At 46.5% G+C, this 20,151-nt stretch overlaps 1 protein-coding gene across 1 annotated transcript; it reads right to left on the reverse strand.

Annotated features, from left to right (window-relative positions):
• Positions 1 to 66: 66 nt before the first annotated feature.
• On the reverse strand, positions 67 to 15,334 carry GDI1 (GDP dissociation inhibitor 1). Its single transcript, XM_063119412.1, has 11 exons — positions 15,269 to 15,334; positions 11,326 to 11,433; positions 9,694 to 9,793; positions 9,190 to 9,324; positions 7,984 to 8,182; positions 7,472 to 7,603; positions 6,679 to 6,778; positions 3,774 to 3,945; positions 2,931 to 3,075; positions 1,874 to 1,928; positions 67 to 1,706 (listed from the first exon to the last, which is right to left on the reverse strand). The coding sequence occupies exons 1-11, from the start codon at positions 15,311 to 15,313 to the stop codon at positions 1,554 to 1,556; spliced, it is 1,344 nt and encodes a 447-aa protein (XP_062975482.1). The 5' UTR covers positions 15,314 to 15,334; the 3' UTR covers positions 67 to 1,553.
• Between the last annotated feature and the right edge of the window lie 4,817 nt (positions 15,335 to 20,151).

Genomic DNA, 20,151 nt, shown 5'->3' on the forward strand with positions numbered 1-20,151 from the left:
AGTTCCGGTTCAGGCATGACCTCCCTTCTCATCCCCATGGCAACGGTACCAGACAAGAGACAGGGATAGACTAAGTGAATTTATTATCTTGAGACAACTGAGCAGCTGTGGAGCAGAGGGGGGTGACCCCTCACATCCCCCTAGAGTTACAGACAGATTGTTAACCATAAAGCCAGCTTCAGAATGAAGGAAGCCTCTGACACAAAACAGGCCCCAGGCCTCTTTGCTCATGCCAAGACCTAACCCCCCCCATCCAAACTTTATTAAATTGTCAAGGAGTCAACAAAAGTTTGACCTGCTTCGTTAATAAGTTACAATAAGTTACAGCAGGTGGCAGCAAGTGGAAGGGGACAGAACCACCACCCTGTCCCTATGTCCAGCACACGAGAGAGACACACACGCACACACACACACACAAATCTTCCCACACTTGAGGCTAAAGGAACTAAGAGGGATCGAGGGGACAAAAGAGACGCAAGACAGACAGACAGGCCTGTGGGAACCTGAAGTGGCTAGGAGGAGAGGGTGGGGAGACGGGACTGGCTAAAGGGACAGCATGTGTGGAAGAGATGGTTCGGAATGGCTCTTCATGCCTCCCCCACATCCTCATACTGTAGTGGTAGCCATTCCAGTTCTCCTCAGGATACAGGAATGAAGGTTCGTACCATGATTGGGATGAAAAGGGAAAGGAAGAAGGGCTGACTGTATGCATGAGCAGGGAAGGTCCGTCACAAGGGAAGCAGCAAGCAGCACTGGGATCAGACAAGGGAGGAAATTACGAGGCACAGAGGAGTAATAATCGGGGCACAGTGGGTGGAGTGGGGGATCTGTCCAGCGAAGGTGGGGCGGGGCGGTAGAATGAGCCAAGGATGAGAGTTTGGGATTAGCAGCGGGAATGAAGGCCCAACCAAAGACTACACACAATTGCATGCTTTTAAACCTCAATGGCCGCTGCTTCTAGGTTAAACCAGGTTTGTGATGGGGCTAATTGTAGTGGGAAAGTGGCAAGTGTGCTTCATTCTGCCTCCTTTGAAATGCATCTTGACCCTCACAAACATGCAGTGGAACCCTCCAGGAGAAAGGAGTTGCAGCAGAAAATGTGCCAAACCACCTCTGTCCAGCGCTTGGGGTTGGGGGGGGGGAGGTTTCCCTAGAAGGGGGCAGTGCTTAAATGCATGCAATTGTATATAATACATGGTTCGGCCCCAAATCCCTACAGGCACTGGAAGGAATTGAAAAGATGGATCCCCAAAGGATTTAAGTTGCACCAACTTTGAACCAACCTCAATTGTGGGGCAGGGGGCGGGGTCTGGTTTTTGTAGGCAGAAGGAGCTGGGAGGGGGATGGATAGGAGAAAGGAAAATTAAGCTAGAAATGTGTTTTCTCCTTGTGGTTTAAGGGGACTGGTCCCAGGCAGGAGATGTCTGGCATAGCCGAATGAGGATTTGGAGGAAGAGCCAGTCTCAGGTGAGGTGCGGGGTGAAGCCAGTCCCTAGTGGGAAAATGGTCCCTTGCATGGGGAAAAACCGGGGAGGGGAAGGGGAGGGGCGTGGTCACTGCTCGTCCTCGCCAAAGACGTCGTTCTGGCGCCGTTTCATGCTCTCGAAGTCAAAAGGAGCCCCTGCCATGCGCCGGTAAATGTCTTTGATGTCGTCACATGTTGTCTCAAAGTGGGTGGTGGCATCATATGATCGTGAGCAGAATATCTGCAGCGGGGCAAACAGGGAGAGAAAAACAGAAGACTGAGACATGAACTGGGGGGAATGGGGGGGGGAGAGGGAAAAGCCAGGATCCTCTCCAAAGTCAGCTTTGAACCAGACAATGCTCCTCCCTTTTTGAAACACTCCATAACAGACGCATTGGAGAGTCTCACCTGGCTATCCGTTCCATCATCAGTGGGTTCATATATGTCACTGATGGCCACAAACCTAAGAAAAGAAGGAAAAGATGCGTAAGGAAGTCTGTCTCCCGGGCCCAAAGACAGTTGAAAGCAGCAAACTTCACTGTCCATGGTATACACCAGCCTTCACCAAGCTGGCGCTGCCCAGGTGAGTTGCACTACAATTCCTATCATGTCCGGCCAACATGGCCACTATTGGCTGGGGATGATGACCAGTCAGACATGTCTGGAGGGTGCCGGTTTGGGAAAGTCTGGGGCACACACTACTTTTGCCCCTCTTTCACTTCTAGTCAAACAGCTTTTAACTGGTTTTTGAAATAATACAGAAACTCTTTGAACCCTGTTTACCATAGGCAGAAGTAAGATAGATGCATATAACAGCAGTGTAATTCTCTTTCAAATGATGTTCAACTCTGATACCTACGATTGGTCTTTAGTAGCGTTGGAGCAGTAATTAATCATGTGAGTATCCACCTGCAGCCTAAAGTGGTTTAGTCCAATACCAGCTTACAACCTCCATCCGCTGTTCATGAGAACTACGCCGGAGTTTTTATTTCTTTTCTGCTACTGCTCCTCCTCCTGCTTGGAACATTCACCATGCTTATGTTCACCATATAATGACACCCCTCTTTTCTCCTTCTTAACCTAATGTGGAGACCATCTCCCAGGAATTAACAGCTTTTGCCACTGTTAATCAAAGTGCAGCCGTGTCGAAAGCATTTGCATTTTCCTGCTTCATCTTGCTTCTCTGGGTGCAAGCCCTATCCTTTAGACTTGCCATCTATAAGCAGGACATTGTCCTAAGTTACAGCGCCAGGCGATAGTCGTCATTAAACGTATGGTTTTCATACGATGTTTTTCTCTGTGATTGTATTTCATGGTTTTCAGTTTGGTTTTGTGAACCACCTCAGAGGGTTTGGGGGAACGGGCGGTATAGAAATGTAATGAATACAAATAAACAAGCAAATCAGACTCATTCTGGATGCTGGATCACTCGGCGTTTTATGCCGACTCCCTCTGCTTCACTCACTTTTGGTCGACGGGTTCAAGCAGTTCAAGGGCCGGCTGCACTTCGTTCTCAGGAGAGTCTGTCTCCACAGTAGTGCTAGCAATAGCAATGTACTTGCCCTGGGCAGCTACGTTGTGGGCGGAGGAGATGAGGCAGACATAGATATCTGGGCGGCGAGGAGAAGAAAAGGGTCACAAGGCTTGTTGAATATGCCCCTTAGCCCAAACCTAGTAGCCTCCCCAACATACTCAAGTACTACCCCCTTAGATAGAGGGCCAAAGGATAGAGGGTTGTTTTTTTTGGATATTAAAAGGAGGGGGCTGTAGCTCAGTGGTGGAGCACCTGCTTTCCATGCAGAAAGTCCCAGGTTCATTCCCAGTCCTCGGGGAAAGCCGCCATCTTGGAACCCTAGAGAGCCGCTGTCAGGCAATGCAAAACAGAGCTAGGCTAGATCTATACTACTGCTTTATAGCAGTACTGAAGTGCACTGATAAATGTTGGAACACACTACACATTCCGTAAACCACTTTCACAGTGTTATTTCCTGCTTTTTATTCTATATTATCCAAAATACTGCAATAAATGCCACTGCGTGTTCTATGAGGTATAGTGTTACCATGATGGGATCGTAATGATTTGATACAAGGTGTAGATCTGGCCCTAGCTGGACCAATTGTCTGACGCAGTATGAGGCAGCTTCCTTTGTTCCTATATTGGTTCTAGTCCACCATGCTTAACTGGCCAACTTTAATGGGTTGTTCAGAGGTTGACAGTTGGATAAGATGTAAGAATTGTAAGACACTTGGGTGCCCATTTCCCCCACCTCGGTCCTCTCTTCAAGGCCCATATCCCATCTGCACTCACCTGATTTACGCCCTACTTGGTTCTGGGGGATGATGATTTGACAGGAGTTGGCGTCGCTGGTGCCACGGATAGGGTGGCTCAGAATACAGATGACACGCACAACCTTCCCTGCCGGGCGCACGCGGTCTGGCACGTAGCTGGGGTCACAGATCAACTGTTTGCAGCGTGCCACCTGGGGCAAGAAAGCAAGCATTATCAGGAGGGATGGAAGAGGCACCTATTCTTCCCCCGCTTGCATTTTATCCCATGAAGTCATAGATCTAGAAGGTCAGAGTGTATCACTCAGAAACTGACTTTCTAGCCAGTGTAGACATCACACTCCCCACAACAACTGGCATCCCCATGGTGGGTTTCCCACCCTCCCAGCCTTAAAATCCACCATTATTCAGTTGGGCCTGTCAAATTGTGAGTTTCTGCACTCACGCCAAGAGGAAGAGGAAAGAAATTTGTTCTCCCTGAAGCTGCTCTGGGATTCCTCAAAGAAAAGCCAACTAGGCTGAAAATGCATTAGGCATTGGTCAATTGGATATGGGTGATTAAATGTTCCCAACACCTTTGGAACTTTCCCTCAATTTAATGCTACAGCCCTCTTCCATTTAGACCAGCTTTCAGGCAGAGCAGCATCGGGCAGGTGACTTATGGATGGATGGATGGATAGATGAGAGAAAGGAGGGGGGAGCGGCTAGCCCAAAGAAGGACAAGAAAGTAGTGAATGCAGTGAAACTGGACAATAAATTCTTGCAGATGCAAAGATGATACAAAAATGGCAAGGTATTTCCAGTTGGGATCTCAACCCTTATATCTTTAGTACCTTGGTGATGGGCAGAGGCTGGGCTGACGCCAGGGCTGAGGGGGCCCTTTGCAAGGTGCTTTTCGGAGGTGTTCAGGCAAGCACACCTTTCTGCAGGGACAAGCAATGGCAGGGATGGGAGCCAGAGCTGACAGGAGAAACTCTAAACTGGGCAGCTGAGGCCGCTGCCATCTTCACTCCCTGAAATGCCTCCAAGGCTTGACATAGGGTTGCAAATGGACACTAAGTCAGGGGAGGGGCACAGGAAATATTGGGGGTAATAAGCAGTAGCCACCGCAGCCAACCATATGCCTCTTTGTAATGGGGACGAAACAAACAGAAAGAAGGTGCTGACGTCTGCCGCCATGGGCCTTGGGCTCACACCAGGCCTGGGGAGAGGTTACAAGGATTTAACTGCCCTATGTAAGGGATAGAGGAATAGATGAAACAAGAAACAAAAGTAACCAGTGGGGGAAAGTAAAAGGAAAGTGGGAGCTCCCTGGCTCCAGGGAGACCTTATGAGAGGACAACAGTCTGGGTGATGAAGTCTCAGGGAAGCAGCTAGCTAGAAGGAAGGCTTAACCCTGACTTGTTACCATTGGGCCAAAGGTAGATTGAGATCAGTTGCAGAAGATATGCAAGGCCTTCTGATTCCCAATGGTTCAACAATTGACTTTGGGACCTGTTTATTCTCAGGGAAGACCAAAAAAAAAAAAGCAGCAACCCAGACCAAAATGATGCCATCAACACTGGAAGGAACCAGCAATGACCTCAGAGAACTTGGTTAGTCTATAATTTGAAGTATCCATTTTTTTTAGTATTTTAAAATTTTAACCCCCTTGGGTGGCTTGGCACAGAAGGTAGTATATAAATGCAATAAACAAACAGCAACAACCAAATGGCTTTTTATTCTTATTTCTAAATTAGGCTGCTGAGAAAAGAAAGGAGTGGATTTTTGTATGAAAGGACTAGGAACTCACTTCTAGTACTGAAAATAAATTCCTGAGCCTGTCCTCAGAGGCATCTAATTGCATAATTCTGTTCACCCCTCCGAGCTACTATTTTGCACCTGGCTGTAATCAGTGGACCTTGAGATTCTAGTAAAAAAAACACCAACAACAACAGATCCTATTAGCCTGTATTCTTCCCATCTCAGCCTTTAGCCCACGCCTCTTGCCCTGGTTCAAACTGTCAATGCATGCAATAGAACAGCCTTCCCCAACCTGCTGCCCTCCGGATACGTTGAACTGCAACTTCCATAATTCCGAGCTGGCAAGGCCAATGGCTAAGAATTATGGGAATAGCTGTCCAAAACATCTGGACAGCACCAGGATGTGGAAGACTGCAATAACACCAGTTTTAAAATCTCTAGTTTCCAGGCGAAGCAGCATAAAGTGTTGGTACTTACCTTTAAAGCCCTACATGGTTTGGGTCCAGGCTACCTGCGGGATTGCCTTCTCCTGTACAATCCACCCCGCACACTCAGGTCCTCTGGGAAGAGTCCACTTCAGTCTGCCAAAATTAGGCTGACAAGTATTACCCAGAGGACCTTCTCTTCTGCTGCTCCCAGACTGTGGAATGGCCTGCTGGAGGAGACTCATCAACTTAACAGTCTTATAGCATTTACAAAAGCTATAAAGACTGATCTGTTCCGGCAGGCCCATCCAATGGAATTTTAGGATGTTTTTAGGATGTTTTAATAATGTATACTATGTTTTTAATTCAGTTTTATGTATTTTATACTTATATATTGTTCCCCGCCTCAATCCAAACATATTATTATTGTTGTTGTGGTGGTGGTGGGGGTGGTTAGAGCTGAAACAGGTGATCAGAAACTCTTACTGGGTTAGACCACCTTGACTGCAGTTGGAGGAACTGTATAAATTTGCCCACATGGACTAGAAGGAGGTGGGAGGCAGTGAATGAAGGCAAGCGGCAATGGGAACTCATGTCCCTTGCAACAGGAAGGATCTTTTCAAAGTTAGGCTCTTCTTGTTTTAGGAGCAGCCTTCCCAGTACCATCATTCCTGGGAGCAATTTCTAGACATGGCTCAAGGTATCCCTTCTTGGGCTCTCTGCCACATAGGAGTGAAGACACCAGGTTCATGTTCTCACCTCTCCTTCCGACTTGACCCCAATCACCTTGCCACCTTCCATGACAATCTCATCCACTGGCTTGTTGAGCATGTAGGTACCACCGTAGATCGCGCTGAGCCTGAGGGCAGGAGGAGAGGATAAAGGGCCAAACTGCTCTGCCCCTACCTTGCAGTTCAGATATTTTGCTAATCCAAAACATGCAAAGGAACCTTTGTCATTTCTCCTCACCCCCATTGCGCTCATCCTCGGGTTACTCTAATTAGATATACACTAGATATACACCCAATTATCAAAGCAGTTTGTTTTCTGCACTGGGTAGAAAATAGAATTTTAGTTTTCTGGAAAAATAATCTTTAAATTATACTTTTTCTTTCTTTTTTTTTTTTAAGAAGTAGCATGCAATCCATATGTCTTGCAGACAGGATCTACAAAGTAAGCTTTCAAGGAGTACAGTTTCTGTGCTTGTCTTAGACATGTGTTTCACCCACACAATCCCATTCAGGAAATATCCCCATCAGCTCATACGTATTCATCTTTCTCCTTTGTCCACCCATTCCAAAAATGAGAATTCTTCAAAATCTCAGATGTCAAATCCAGGATATGCAAGTTTAAGCAGAATTTGCAGATAACTGATTTGAGCAGCTCATGTAAAGCTCAGAGTTTGAGTTTCTTGGAACAGAATTTGGGGAGCAGGGAGGGAATGTTAGCACAGATAACAAGACCATGCCTATACACCAGTTCCAATATGAGAAGTGGATCAAAGGCAGAAGTTCTCCTACCTATGCCCTTGGTTCCCTACAAGATGATGTACCTGGCAAAGCCCTGGGGGAGCTCACCCAGACCATAAAGTGGGTAGAGGTAGGGGCTCTTCCCATAACGAGCCAGAGATTCACTGTACAGTTTGATGCGATTGATGGTCTCCAAGCAGGGCTGGTCCAAGTAACTGTGGAAAGAGAAAACAGCCTGCTTCAGTCCCACCTAAAATAACAGGTAGGATGAACATGGTGAGAAGGAGCTTCCTAGGCGGCAGCAGACCAGGGGTATGTTGCTTGCCTCCTTCCAAGGACAACTGCCTTGGAAGAAGTCCAGAATTTTTTAATAGGAATTTCCTTGGAAGTTTCTCCCCCTGCCATAAAGCCTAGCAGCCAATCTTGAGAAGGAGATCTGACTACCTTCCAAGTCTCTCTTGCTTGACTTATCCACCACCACCCAAGAATAAGAGGCTGGCAGAAGAACTAGTGTGGAGCGTAGTCAAGAATGAAGGGGCAGGGAGGGAGATGGGCGAACCTGTCAGAGAGAGAGAGTTCTGGTCAGTCAACTCACTCATCGGTGCGGTAGAGCGCCAGCGCGTGTCCCGTGAAGTCAATGACATCCTGGCCCAGGTCGAAGCGTCGATAGACCTCGCGCATGGTGGTGCCCTGAGGATCTACCCCTTCCAATGTCTTCGAGTCATTCTCATCAAAGTTTGCCACAAACACCAGGAACTTGCGGAAACGCCGCTTCTCAAACATGCCCATGAGATCTGAGGGGTGGGGAGCAGGGAAGGTGGGTGGATTGGAGACAGCACATTGGGCCTGGCTCAGTGGTGGACTCAGAAGGCCCCAGGTTCAAGCCATGGCATCTCCCCTTAAAAGAATCTTAGCTAATTAAGTATGGTCAACAAGTATAAACATATCATCTTCCAGGGAAGGAGATAGAGCCCTTGCTCTCTTTCCAAGCCTGGAAGGGATTTACTAAGCATCATTATGGTATCTTTGGATCTAGGAAGGCGTTAAAAAAAAAACTAGCATCAAGTCACTCCCTGGACTCCAGAATCTCAGATCACACTTCGAATGAACAAAATGTGGCAGAAATGTTTCCGTTTAGGCAGGCGATTATGGCCCAAGGACAGTCATCTGCAAACTTTATGTTGCAAGAAATAAAATGTGTTAAATAATCAATGGCTCGGAGTATCCACCCGCAGAGAAGGCTGTCCAGTCTGCATGACTGGAAGGAGGAAAGGTCAGAGTAGCCCATCAGCCTCTTTGTGGGGAGGGTAATTCTGCTGTGTTTCTGCATCAGGTGCATTTGAGATCAGTCAATCACCCCTGATGTACGAGCAGAATTTGCCGGCCTTCAAAGGAGGCATGTCCATACCAGTGACTCATGAAGACACACAGGAGGTGTGCTACTCCGACAGTAGAGGTTCTCTAAAAGAAAAGCTTTCCAGGTGTAAAAGTGAAATACACCTCTCACTTTAAATGGGGGGAGCGTGGATAGAAGGAAGGGTGGCTCAGTTATCAGAAGTTTTAAAAAACACAGCCCTAGGATGATCTTGCTACTGTCACTGGTTTTAATGGTTTTAGATGGATTTGTGGCATTCTTCTCTAGCTGATTGGCAGCTCCATTACTGGATTATAAAGCAGGATATCAGTTTAAAATGAAATAAAAGCAAATAAATATGGATACCAATGTGTCTCACTTTTCTGACTAGAACCTCTCATTAGTAGAATTGTGTGGCAGGCAATTGTGAAATCAGGCCCCACTTACTGGATGCTAGCGCCTCTGTCTCTGTTGACGGCACCTTGTAGATCTTTCCTGCCTTGTAGACAAAGCTGCCCTCCACCACTTTGAAGTCCAGATAGCGCGTCACCTCTGTATACAGCAGCATCTTCACCAGCTGGCCTGCGTGGGAGAACGTAAGCCTCATTTGGGTCCCTGGAACCCCTCTATCCACCTTCACACCCACTGCATTATACCCAGGACAAAAATCAGAGGAAGCTGCAAACAGGAGGCATGACGCTCACAGGGCAGATGTGCTTAAGTGTACAGACAGAGGTGTGGCGCATGAGAGACAGAGTCTGGATACTTCTTCATTGGTGCCAGCTAATGCACCAATACATCCTGTGGTGCTATTTTGTTGGTCTGACCTTAAGCACTGCGGATTATCATTCCATAGTGATGCCCTTTCTTCAGCTCACTGTCACCTCCTTTCAGGAAAATACATCCTATCTCTGGCCAGCAGGCCAAGAGATCAACTACAGCTGGACTTACCATTGGCCATGAGGAATTTGGGAATAAGGTCCACATTCCAGTCCCGGCCACGTCCCATGGATTCTGGGGGTCCCTCAGCAATCTCAAAACGCTTGTAGAGCTGGTGGATTGAGGAGAAACAGTGTATCATACGCACTCAGACAGGACACTTCAATTAGAACATAGGATAACACAATGTATCAGTGCCACCAAAATGCAGCAGGAGAATCTATTTCAGCTGTGTCATCCATAGAAAGTCTGTTACCTCTCCTAGAAAAGTTTGTTACCTCTCCTATCATCCCCACAATGTATGAGAAAACTGGAAAGCATCCAAAATAGATTCAAAAAGAGAGTCTCAAGATGCTGAAAAATAGTTTTTATTATTTTAAGAAATCCCACACATTTCGGTCCAAAATATTAATAATGGCCTAAAATTGCACAAATACGATAAAATCATAGAGCTAGTTTCAAGATGCTGGGCGTGGGAGGGGGGGAGTTTTATTCTTTAAGAAGCCCAATGCATATACAATGTATTACATTCAACTATGATTTCATCTGCCTATCTTCAAATGTATGAGATAGTCCTGACAGAGTTCTTTGAAGGCTTTTCAAGAACTTTACGTATACATATGCAATCTTCACAATGTGAATGATTTAACAGTATGTGAACAATTGTATTTATGATATATTAAATTAATGAATTGTCTCTTTATAGCACCAGAGTAAGGCCATAAATAATATACCAGGCAGAAATGCACTAGGCTTCTTAAAGAATAAAACTATTTTTTCAGTATCTTAAAACGAGCTCCCACTTTTTGACTATAACCTCCATCATCCCCAGTCAACATGGTCAATGATCAGGGATGATGGGAGCTGTCATCTAGTAACATCTGGAGGAATAGTTTCCCCCCTGTTCTAAACATGTATGCTTTCTTTTAATTTCTGTTACAATATTTATGAATTGCTTCTATTAAAGAAATTTCTAAGCGATGTACAAAAACAGGTGTTCATACAGACAACAAAATGACCTTCCTGCGAATGCCAGCTGGAGAAGATATGATTTCAGTAGGTGCTGAAAACTCAGAAGGGTTGGCACTTGCCCAATTTGTAGAGGCTTGAGGTCCAGAGAGTGGACACTACAGCACCTATTCTGAGCCATGATGGATCAAATCTCTAAAATTCTGAGGACCAGGAAGATATCTACTGAACAGACCAGTAAGGCATCATGTGATCTTTTAAGTATCCTGATCCTAAGTTCTTTATGTAAACAAGTACCAAAACTTTAAATCTGGCCTAGCAGCATTCTGGTAGCCAGTGCAACATAGCATGCAAACAATAACTTTACTTTTTTTGTGCTATTGACAGGCATTTGGCAAGGATTCTAGGAAACATGAAAATTTGCACAACAGAGTAACACTGTGCTTAGCTTTATGTGGCAGTTTCTCGGAGTGTGCTTCACATACGTTATCTCCGTAACCCTTACAATGATACTGTAATTACTTCCTTATGAAGACCACAGAGGATGCCTTGCCTAATATCACCTATTAAGTTCATGATTGAGAAGAGATCTGAAGTGGGAATTCCAAAGCACACTGTATTTGAGGTCTCCTTCCAATATAGGTATACACAGTCACAGTGCCCCTGATTCCTCACCTCTTCCAGGGGGGTAATTGATGAGCTCTCACCCCCATAGTATGGATTCCGGTCCATGTGCAAGACCTTCTTGCCATTCACAGACATGATGCCTGAAAGGATACATTCCTAGGAGAGAAAGTGGGTGGGGTTATATTTTCTTCACCGTAGTTCATAGTGAACACTGGAACCTCTGTGGTATACTCCCGGAAGCACACATTAAATGCAATAGCACGTTATTCAGAGCACACTATGCGTGTGTATTTGGGAGGGGGGATAGACTTTTCTCATCATGATCATCCCAATGTGTGCTCTGCAAAAGGAAATGGAGCATGCTCAAAGAGGGAGGCAGGCACAGGAGTAGAAACTGACTGGTCTCAGGGAAATCCAAGAAATGGGGTCAAGGGGCTTTTCCACACACAGGGTCAGCAGCAAGTCTTCGCCTTGGGATTTTAGCCATAAGACAGCTGCGGTAACAACGAAATTCTCTGGCCTTGAGATGGTTAGCCAAAACTATCCATCTGAAGCCAAAGCTTGTGGGATGTTCTGGCCAATTTCTCCTCAGCAGCTTTCAGCTATAAAGATTCAAGGCAAAGACTAGTGATAGTTCTTTCAGTTACCTTTTCAGTTACCAGGGTGGCAAGGCATTCAGCCACAGGGGAATGGCAACCATGTTGTTCTTGAGTATAATACAAGAACAAGCCTTATATTGCAGCTCCATGTGAGTCCTCTAACCACCAGTCCCATTTTGCACAGGCATTCTTGGGGATAGTAGGGTGCAGGGGAATTATCAGTATTGTCACAGACACTCCCCAATTCATGTGATAAATTCACACACTTCCATTCCACACAAATCACAATGCTCTCGTTGATTGTAGAAAGAAATGCATTTTCCTTCAAGAATAAATGGCTGAGTGAGTGCAGGGAAATTAATGGGTGATCTGTGAAACAGAAGTGTTTCTGCAAGGGAAGATGTTAATTTGTGGTGCAGGATCCAGGCAATAACTGCGTATTTGTTCTGCTCTCAAATGGCAATTTGAAAAAGCCCCTTTGAGTATATCTACTTGGCAGATTACACTGGTTTAATAAATGGTTCTTCTTCCTAGGAATTGTAGCAAGGCAGTGGGGGGGAGGGGGTGTTGCGGGGGAGACCAGAGCCTTCTAACAAAGAGTTCTTGACACTTCCATGAAGTTACAGCTCCAAGGATTCGTTGGAAAGAAGCTATAAAAATCAAACTTCCCCCACCCCAAAGAACTTTGTTATGCAGTTAATAGTGCATTGGGAGTAGGGGAAGAGAGGGCAGCCTGCTTGCCAGAAGAAAATGAACTGCTTCTCTAGGCAGGGCTGTCCCAAGACATTTTGCTGCCTGAGGCACAGCAAAAAATACTGCCCTTCAACCAGTCAAGGTGCATAGGATGCAAAGATAAGCACATTATTTGATCATATGAGGCAGAAATTCCCACAAATGCCTTTCCTCATACCTAGCAGTAAAAAATACAATATATATATAAACTGAATAGCTAACAATTTGCTGCCCTTTTAAATCTGCCACCTGAGGTGACTGCCTCACTCTGCCTCATGGTAGGGCTGGCCCTGTCTCTAGGGAGTATCTGCATGGATTCATTTATGAACAACCTGGGTTTGGAGGAGAAGCTCAGAGAAAGGAAGCCAGGAAAGGCAGAAGACTCCATGGCTTTCTCCCTAAAAGGTTTTGTCCATTCCTGTTCCACCACAACACAGAGACAAGCTGGTTGCAGAATGAAGGGCTATAAGCTCAGTGGTGGAGCACATATTTTGCATACAAAAGGTCCCTAGTTCAATCACCATCGCCATTTGGTAGGGTTCGGAAAGGCTCTTGTCTGAAACCCTGGTCAGCATAGAATCAACAATACAGAACTAGATGGACTAATGCATGCAGCTTTCTCCAACCTGATGTCCTCCAGATCTTTTAGACTACAAATCCCAGGATGCCATGTTGATTGGCACTTATGGGAGTTGGTTCAAAATATCTGGAGGGCACCAGGATGGGGAAGACTGGACTAGTGAGTCTGATTTGGTCTGTGGTGATTTCCTAAGGTCCAAAGACATGAGATATCCAGGTTTAACCCCTTCCCAGTGGGGTTGCAGGAGGAGATTGAGTGTGCACGCACAAGAGGACAGTGTGAGAGTGTGTGCGTGGGCACAAGGGATACAAAGCATGAGCAGGGCAGAAGTTGTGGCCCTCTCCACTTTAGGGCCAAGGAATTGCAAGAAAAAGAAGGTGGTTTGAAAAGAGACCAACATTAGAGCTGTATCCCTTTGACATTACTAGAGTGAAGAGACATGGAAGAAGGTAAGATCTTCAAGAGGGCAAAAGGCCAACTATAGAAAGACCCTCCCAATCACGCAAGAAAAGGGGCTACAAGCTACCTGTCGAGGACAGTAACAGCTGGCCTGCATTGGTTCCCAAAGCAGGAAACCCCAATCTACAGCAATGTTGGAGCAGGGGTAAAACAATATACAGGGGGTTTGGTTAACATTTCACTGTGTGGCCATGCTAAGGTACACTGAGAAGCAAGACAGTGATTAACCTTGGAAGAAACCTGCGTTAGTCCAGTTCTGCCAAAGACCTTGAATGACACAAAGTCAAGTTGATAGAGACAGAAGACACAGTGGTACCAAGGGGAAATAGGAGAAGGGTTTTTCAGTGGGGAGAGGAGAAACTTGACATAACAGGGATGGCAAGGGGAGAAACAATACGTCCTTCCTAGACTGCAAAGATTTGCATGGGGAGACGCAAGCTATGATTTTTAAATATATAATACATGGGCGAAGCACTTACATTAGCAGATAATGGTTTTATATAGAGTTACAAAGTTCAGAGTGGGGAAAATACAGGAAGAAGGCTGCAATAATTGGAGGATCCAGAGCACTGCATATGGAGGACAGATGGTGCACGGCTTGAGCAGTGAGATAAACATCTGCACCAGCTGCAGGGATGCTCAGGGCATGGCATAGAACACGGTCCATTGCAGACCTTTCAACCTTGGGCACTGATGGGGTGTGCTGTTCGACTGCAGGGAAGCGAAGAGTTAAACAGCTGCATTAGGGGGTGGCTGTGGAGTGGGGGTGCATGGGAATTGCAGAGAGGCCATTGCCTCTTCCTGCCCTTATTGAGAGGTAAATGGGACAGAGCTGCCAACTGACCAGAAAATAGCAGCTTGAACTGCAGAAATCGTAAGGGGGAATCTTTTTCACAGCATAGAAATAAACAATGGATTGTAGCCAATGTTAGTCTAACTGAAATAGCAATTACTTCCAATGCTTCTACTCTGAGCAGGACTAACATTACATACAACCCATTCATTATCACCTACTTAACAATGTCTGCATTTCAAGGCAGAGCTACAGTAGGCAGATGATGAGTTGGCCACCCAAATGGGAGGGGCGCTTAGAAGAAGAATAAACAGCGGATGGTGCATGCAATCGGTGCCTCGGGTTTCTCGCTGTCGGGAGCAGCTGATGGCGTCGGGTTGCATCAGGAGCTGCTGCAGCAACGGAGCCAAACACATCTCCCGTTAGGTGGCTGGGAAGGCTGGGGAAGGAGGAGGCCGAAGGGCTGGGAATAACTGCAATCCGGGATGGAGGACAAATGTTGCAACATGGACCCGGGGCTGCTAAGGAGATGGGTGGGCAGCGCCTTGCAACGAGGGAGGCGGACAATGCCCCCCGCGCGCGCGCCACTCCACCCCACCCCACGCACACGCGGGTTTCGCTGCAGCCACAAAGGGCCGGCGATTGCTGCAGAGCGCTGCTCGCAGGGCGATGCCAATGCAACCCCACCCGGGCATGACAGCGATGCTGACGGCGGGCGGGGAGCAAGGGAGGGATGCAAAAGCTGATGCCATGGCGGGGCCGCCACGCGGGTTGCAAAGGGGGCGGGGGGGCCGATAGGCAGGGCAGCCCCCCCCCCGTCGGACTCACGGTCAGGCCGGTGCCCAGCACGATCACGTCGTAGGCCTCGTCCATGGCGCCGGCTGCGGAGCCGCCTCCCCCCGCCCCGAGCGGAGCCAAGATGGGGCCGCAGCTCCAGCCGCCCCGACGGATCCCTCCGCCGGAAACGAGCCCCGGCACTGGGATCGCTCCGCCGCGGGGAACCGCCCCGCCGAGCGGCTCATCCCTTTGCCAAAGGCGCCCATGAGACCGGGACGCGGAGGGATAAGAGAACGGAGTCGTTCTTTACATTTGATACCTACGCCGTGGAGGGAAAGAGAGACGGGGGGGGGGATATAGGGGGGGGAAAACAAGTCCCGGCTCTGCCCCTTCTCTGTCATCACCTGTAAAGTGGAAGGGGGGGGGGAGTTTACCAATTCTGGGACCCTCCCTCCTCCTCCTCCTCTTCCTCACCATGGCAACGGGTACAGCCCCGTCGGGTTCCTGTGCCAGAAAAAGAAACCCGTGTTTTTGAGGGGAAGGGAAGGTGTGCACCCCTCGATAATGCTTCCCCTCGCTCAGTTGGTCTTAATTTGTCGAAAAGGAAGGAAAGTGATTCTTCCTGGTGCCCCTTCGCCTCCGTAAAAATAATCACACGATGCCTTAAAATATTCCCAGTTGCAACGAGTTCATTGAACATTTATTCTCGGTGAGAGCCGAAAATACGTCCGCCAAAGAAAATAGGCCTATTTTGTGCGCCTCATAAAGTAAATCGGGCGTTGGGGAGGGGTGGTGGTGACGACCACCTGTCTTCTCCCCCTGGTAAAGGTGGTGGTGATGGTGGTGGTAGGATAGCCAGCATGCTGTTCTGCATATGCTGAACAACTGGCGAGATTATGATGATGATATTTATTTATTTGTATCCCGCCTTTTGCCCAATACTGGACCTCAAGGCGGCCTTACAAAGTTTAAAACATTGTATTAAAAAAAAAAGTTAAAAAACACAACAAATTTATAAGTCATTAACATACATGTGCGGGGGGGGGGCAGATTATTCTCCAAAGGCCTACTTACACAGCTTACTACTCCTGTGTACCAAAAAATAAAGAGATGCCCACTCAGAAGTAAACCCACTGAGTTCGAGATTTGCTCTGGTTTAAGCGTGCATTGGGTGGCACCCCTAAATGCACACCAGTTTAAACATTGGCCTATCGCTTATGCAACAGGTAAGGAAGTTTGGGGATACCTGGCTGTCAAATCTAGTCGCTTTGCTCACTTAAAATGGGCCCAGCTGACTTTTCTCTCTCTCCTCTCCTAAGACACTGTTGCCCGTGGTAACTAGAGGAAATAGCTTTCCCCGCCTACCCTTTTGAAACCTCTTTTAAATGTTATTTTTTTGTGAGAGAAAGGGGGAAGGCACCTTTGAGTCTCCCGCTCAAAGGCCTGGTACCACCAGCAGATGCAATGGAGAACAGGTGTCCTGTTACTTTCCCCTGGCAGTGTTAAGAGAGGGGATTTAGGCCAGAGCAGCTAGAACTGCAGCATTATGGGAGTGAGGACAAAGAGCTTTAGGTGCTGTGCCATAATTCTTTCTTCCGAATCTCGAGATACAAAGAGGCAAGAGCCCCCTGTCCTCCTTGGCATCTGGTCATCATCTTTCTGGAAAAGGTCTTTCAAAGCAAATAAGCAAGCATCCCTTCCCCTCCAGCCATCTCTTCCCTGGCAATAGAGGTTATCACACACAACTTATTTTGCAGGGCAAAATAGAGATGGGAAACTGTTGTTTTTTGGTTTTTGGTTTTTTTGCTGTTCAGGATTTCACGGCAAGGGTGCATAGACCCAGGGCTCATCTACATGGGCACTTTACCCCGGGGTAGCTTCAGAGTGGTGGCAGGTGATCTACATGGCACAGCCGTCACTCTGAAGAGATCCAGGGGCAAAGCCCCAAAGCTCCACACTAAAAAAGTTGGGTACTTACCCTGACTTTTTTAGCTTGAAGCCAGGTTCCGCGCCTCTGCAGAGCCTTTTTAAGGGGGGAATTAAAGAGGGTGTTGGAAGGGGGCAGACTGGGAGCTTCAGGCTCAACATTGCAAAGAAATAATTAAAAAAATGGGTGAGGGGGAGAGGAATAGGGCTGCAGGGAGGCTGCCACCACTGCCAGTACAAGCGCTGGAGAGGGGGTAGGAACGGGCCAGCTCTGGCTGCCCTGTTCCTCCCCCACCCCCAATTTTTAATTTTTAATCGTTAGATGCGAACTTTAATCTTTAGATGCGAACCTTCGCATCTGAAGATTTAAAAAAAATTAAAAATGGAGGAGGGAAGAGGAAAGAGGAAAGGGGCAGCCAGAGCGAGCTCAGAGGAAGGAGAGCTCAGAGGAAGGCGAGCCGGCTGCCCCATTCCTCCCCTCTCCTCGGTTCTGCTAGTGGCAGCAGTGGCAGCTCCGATTTGGCGTTCCTTCCCTTGCAGATGCTGGGAATGAGTGCCAGTTCAGGGGCCTCAGGGTGCAGACCTGAGGCCGTCAGGACAAGGGCCCACTGTTCATCCCTGTTTCCAACACCTCATTGTCTCTTACCCAGCCCCTGCCAGCAAAGTACAGACCCCAAACACAGATTGTTCTTACCATTCTGCTTGCAAATGGCTTTTAAGATCAGGAAGAGAAGCGCACTTCCAGAAGATCACAGTGCTATTTAAAAGGGCCTTTTTTAAATGCATTGTTCTAGTACCCCGCTGTGGAGCTCTTAATTTATGTAAATATGATTTTGTATTTTTATATTCTTGTGTTTTTCTTTTTCTTTTTATTTTAAATTATCTATTTTTATTCCATTTACATACAGCTCATCTTTTTACTTGTATTTTATTTTTCTAACTGTGTTAAATTGTGATGGCTTATCGCTTTTAGCAATAAAGATTTCGTTCATTCATTGTGCTATTGTATTATGAAACCCCTTGTTTGGGAAACAACAACACACCTGGATGTATTGTTTAGGTCAATGGCCATACTTCTGCAATAATTTAGCACACACACCCCTTTAATGTCAATGACAGAATAGCTTTTAATTTGATCTAGGGTTGCATTTTTTTTAAAAAAAAGTGTACTGCACTCGAACATGTCTTCGAGCGGTAGGAAAACTTCATCCATTCTCTACTGGTGCAGAATCTTGGAAGGTAATCTCTCCCATTTACTGTGAAAGCTCAAGTGCATGGTATATCAATCTAGTTGTATATATTCACTGGGATGGCTATCCTTTGGGCATTATGTACAAAAAGGCTGGAGACACACAGCTATGTTAGTGGCCTTAATGTACTTACAATAACAGCCTATGAAGAGGTGCTACAAAACATGTCTAAATGGGCTACTTTGAAACTACTTAAACATAGTTGCTAGAGTGATTTACTTGCAACTTGTAGACACCTGACTTTATTTCTATAACACTGCAATGCTAATTCCTTTTTATTAGGTTGTCAAACACAGTAATTGCTTTAAAAAAAAATAGGGAGTGGGGGAGACAGAGAAGAGGCCACAGCATACAATGTTTGGGTATCTAAGATCCAGCACTTAAAAAAAAACACCATTTAAATATGTTCTCAAGCTGTTTTGAACACTTGGTATGTGAGTGCAAACAAGATGTCCGTCTCAGTCTATAGGCCTTTAAAAATAGAAAGTGGCTCACCGAGTGAGCGATGGGCAGTATCCAAACAGGCCATTGCTTAAGTGAGGGTCGCAGCCGATTCCAGTTTAAATCCAATGACATGCTAGTAAAAGTCAGCTACCACAATGGCCCCGTTCAGACAACACGCTAAACCATGCTGCTTAACCACAAATTGGTTAACGGAATGCATTAACCTTAAGGCATTCTATTAAACAGATTATCGTTAAGCAGCATGGTTTAGCGTGTTGTCTGAACGGGGCCAATGAGATTCTCATTCTGTCTTTCCCCATACAGCCTCCCATGCTGCTCAAAAATTTGCTCTGGAGGGTTTCCCAGCCGCTTGGAGCAGATTTTGAGGGGACATGGTAGGGGAACATGCCCCCCCTCTTGCTTTTGCTGATGGAAGCAGTTTCAGCAATGGAATGACACCACCAGATCCAACCCATAGCATTTTAATGCCAGATTGCGATTGCCTCATTTTGAAAATGTAAAACATCATAATGGAAAGCCACGAGTGTGTGTGTGTGTGTGTATAAGAAATATCATACCTTATTTAACACTGATTATGACCCGCTTGCATTGGCTGCCTATACATTTCTGAGCCCAATTCAAGCTGCTGGTTTTAACCTATAAAGCCCTACATGGCTTGGGACCTGATGGAACACCTCTCCCGACATGAACCTACCCGTACGCTGCGCTCAACATCTAAGGTTCTCCTCCGAGTGCCTACTCCGAGGGAAGCTCGGAGGATGGCAACAAGGGAGAGGGCCCTCTCGGTGGTGGCCCCCCGACTGTGGAATGACCTCCTCGATGAGGCTCACCTGGCGCCAACATTGTTATCTTTTTGGCACCAGGTCAAGACTTTTCTCTTCTCCCAGGCATTTAACAACGTTAAGCTTGTTTTTAATGGACCCCAGAATTGTTGTTTTTATGTTTCTGATGGTTTAAAATTTTGTATACTTTTTAATGTTTACCATTTTTAATTGTTGTAAATCACCCAGATTAAATGTAATAAATTAATTAAATGTAATAAAGTAATTAAACGTAATAAATAAATAAATAAATACCTTAATGCATCCCCCCCAAAATCACCTGTATGTCTACCCAGTAATGTTGATCTAGCAATATCTAGCATTGGAACCTGCAATAAGACATTGGTTGGGGGAAAAGAGAGAAAGGTAACACGCTCAGTAAGACATTGTCCAAAGGTCCCAAAAAATGTGCTTCTCTACACAGCCCCCAAAAGGAGCTTCCCCCATTCCATGCAAACACACTCTACACAGA

Source organism: Elgaria multicarinata, chromosome 3 (assembly GCF_023053635.1).
Source record: "Elgaria multicarinata webbii isolate HBS135686 ecotype San Diego chromosome 3, rElgMul1.1.pri, whole genome shotgun sequence".
Taxonomy (NCBI): Eukaryota; Metazoa; Chordata; class Lepidosauria; order Squamata; family Anguidae; genus Elgaria; species Elgaria multicarinata.

What these genes read in the sequence shown, in the direction of transcription:
- GDI1 (XM_063119412.1), bottom strand. Translation starts at nt 15,313, where the DNA reads ATGGACGAGGCCTACGACGTGATCGTGCTGGGCACCGGCCTGACC. An exon ending in CCAAGTAGGGCGTAAATCAG is followed by an intron (nt 3,076 to 3,773) that starts GTGAGTGCAGAT and finishes CTCGCCGCCCAG; the next exon opens with ATATCTATGTCTGCCTCATC. An exon ending in CTTGAACCCGTCGACCAAAA is followed by an intron (nt 1,929 to 2,930) that starts GTGAGTGAAGCA and finishes TTCTTTTCTTAG; the next exon opens with GTTTGTGGCCATCAGTGACA.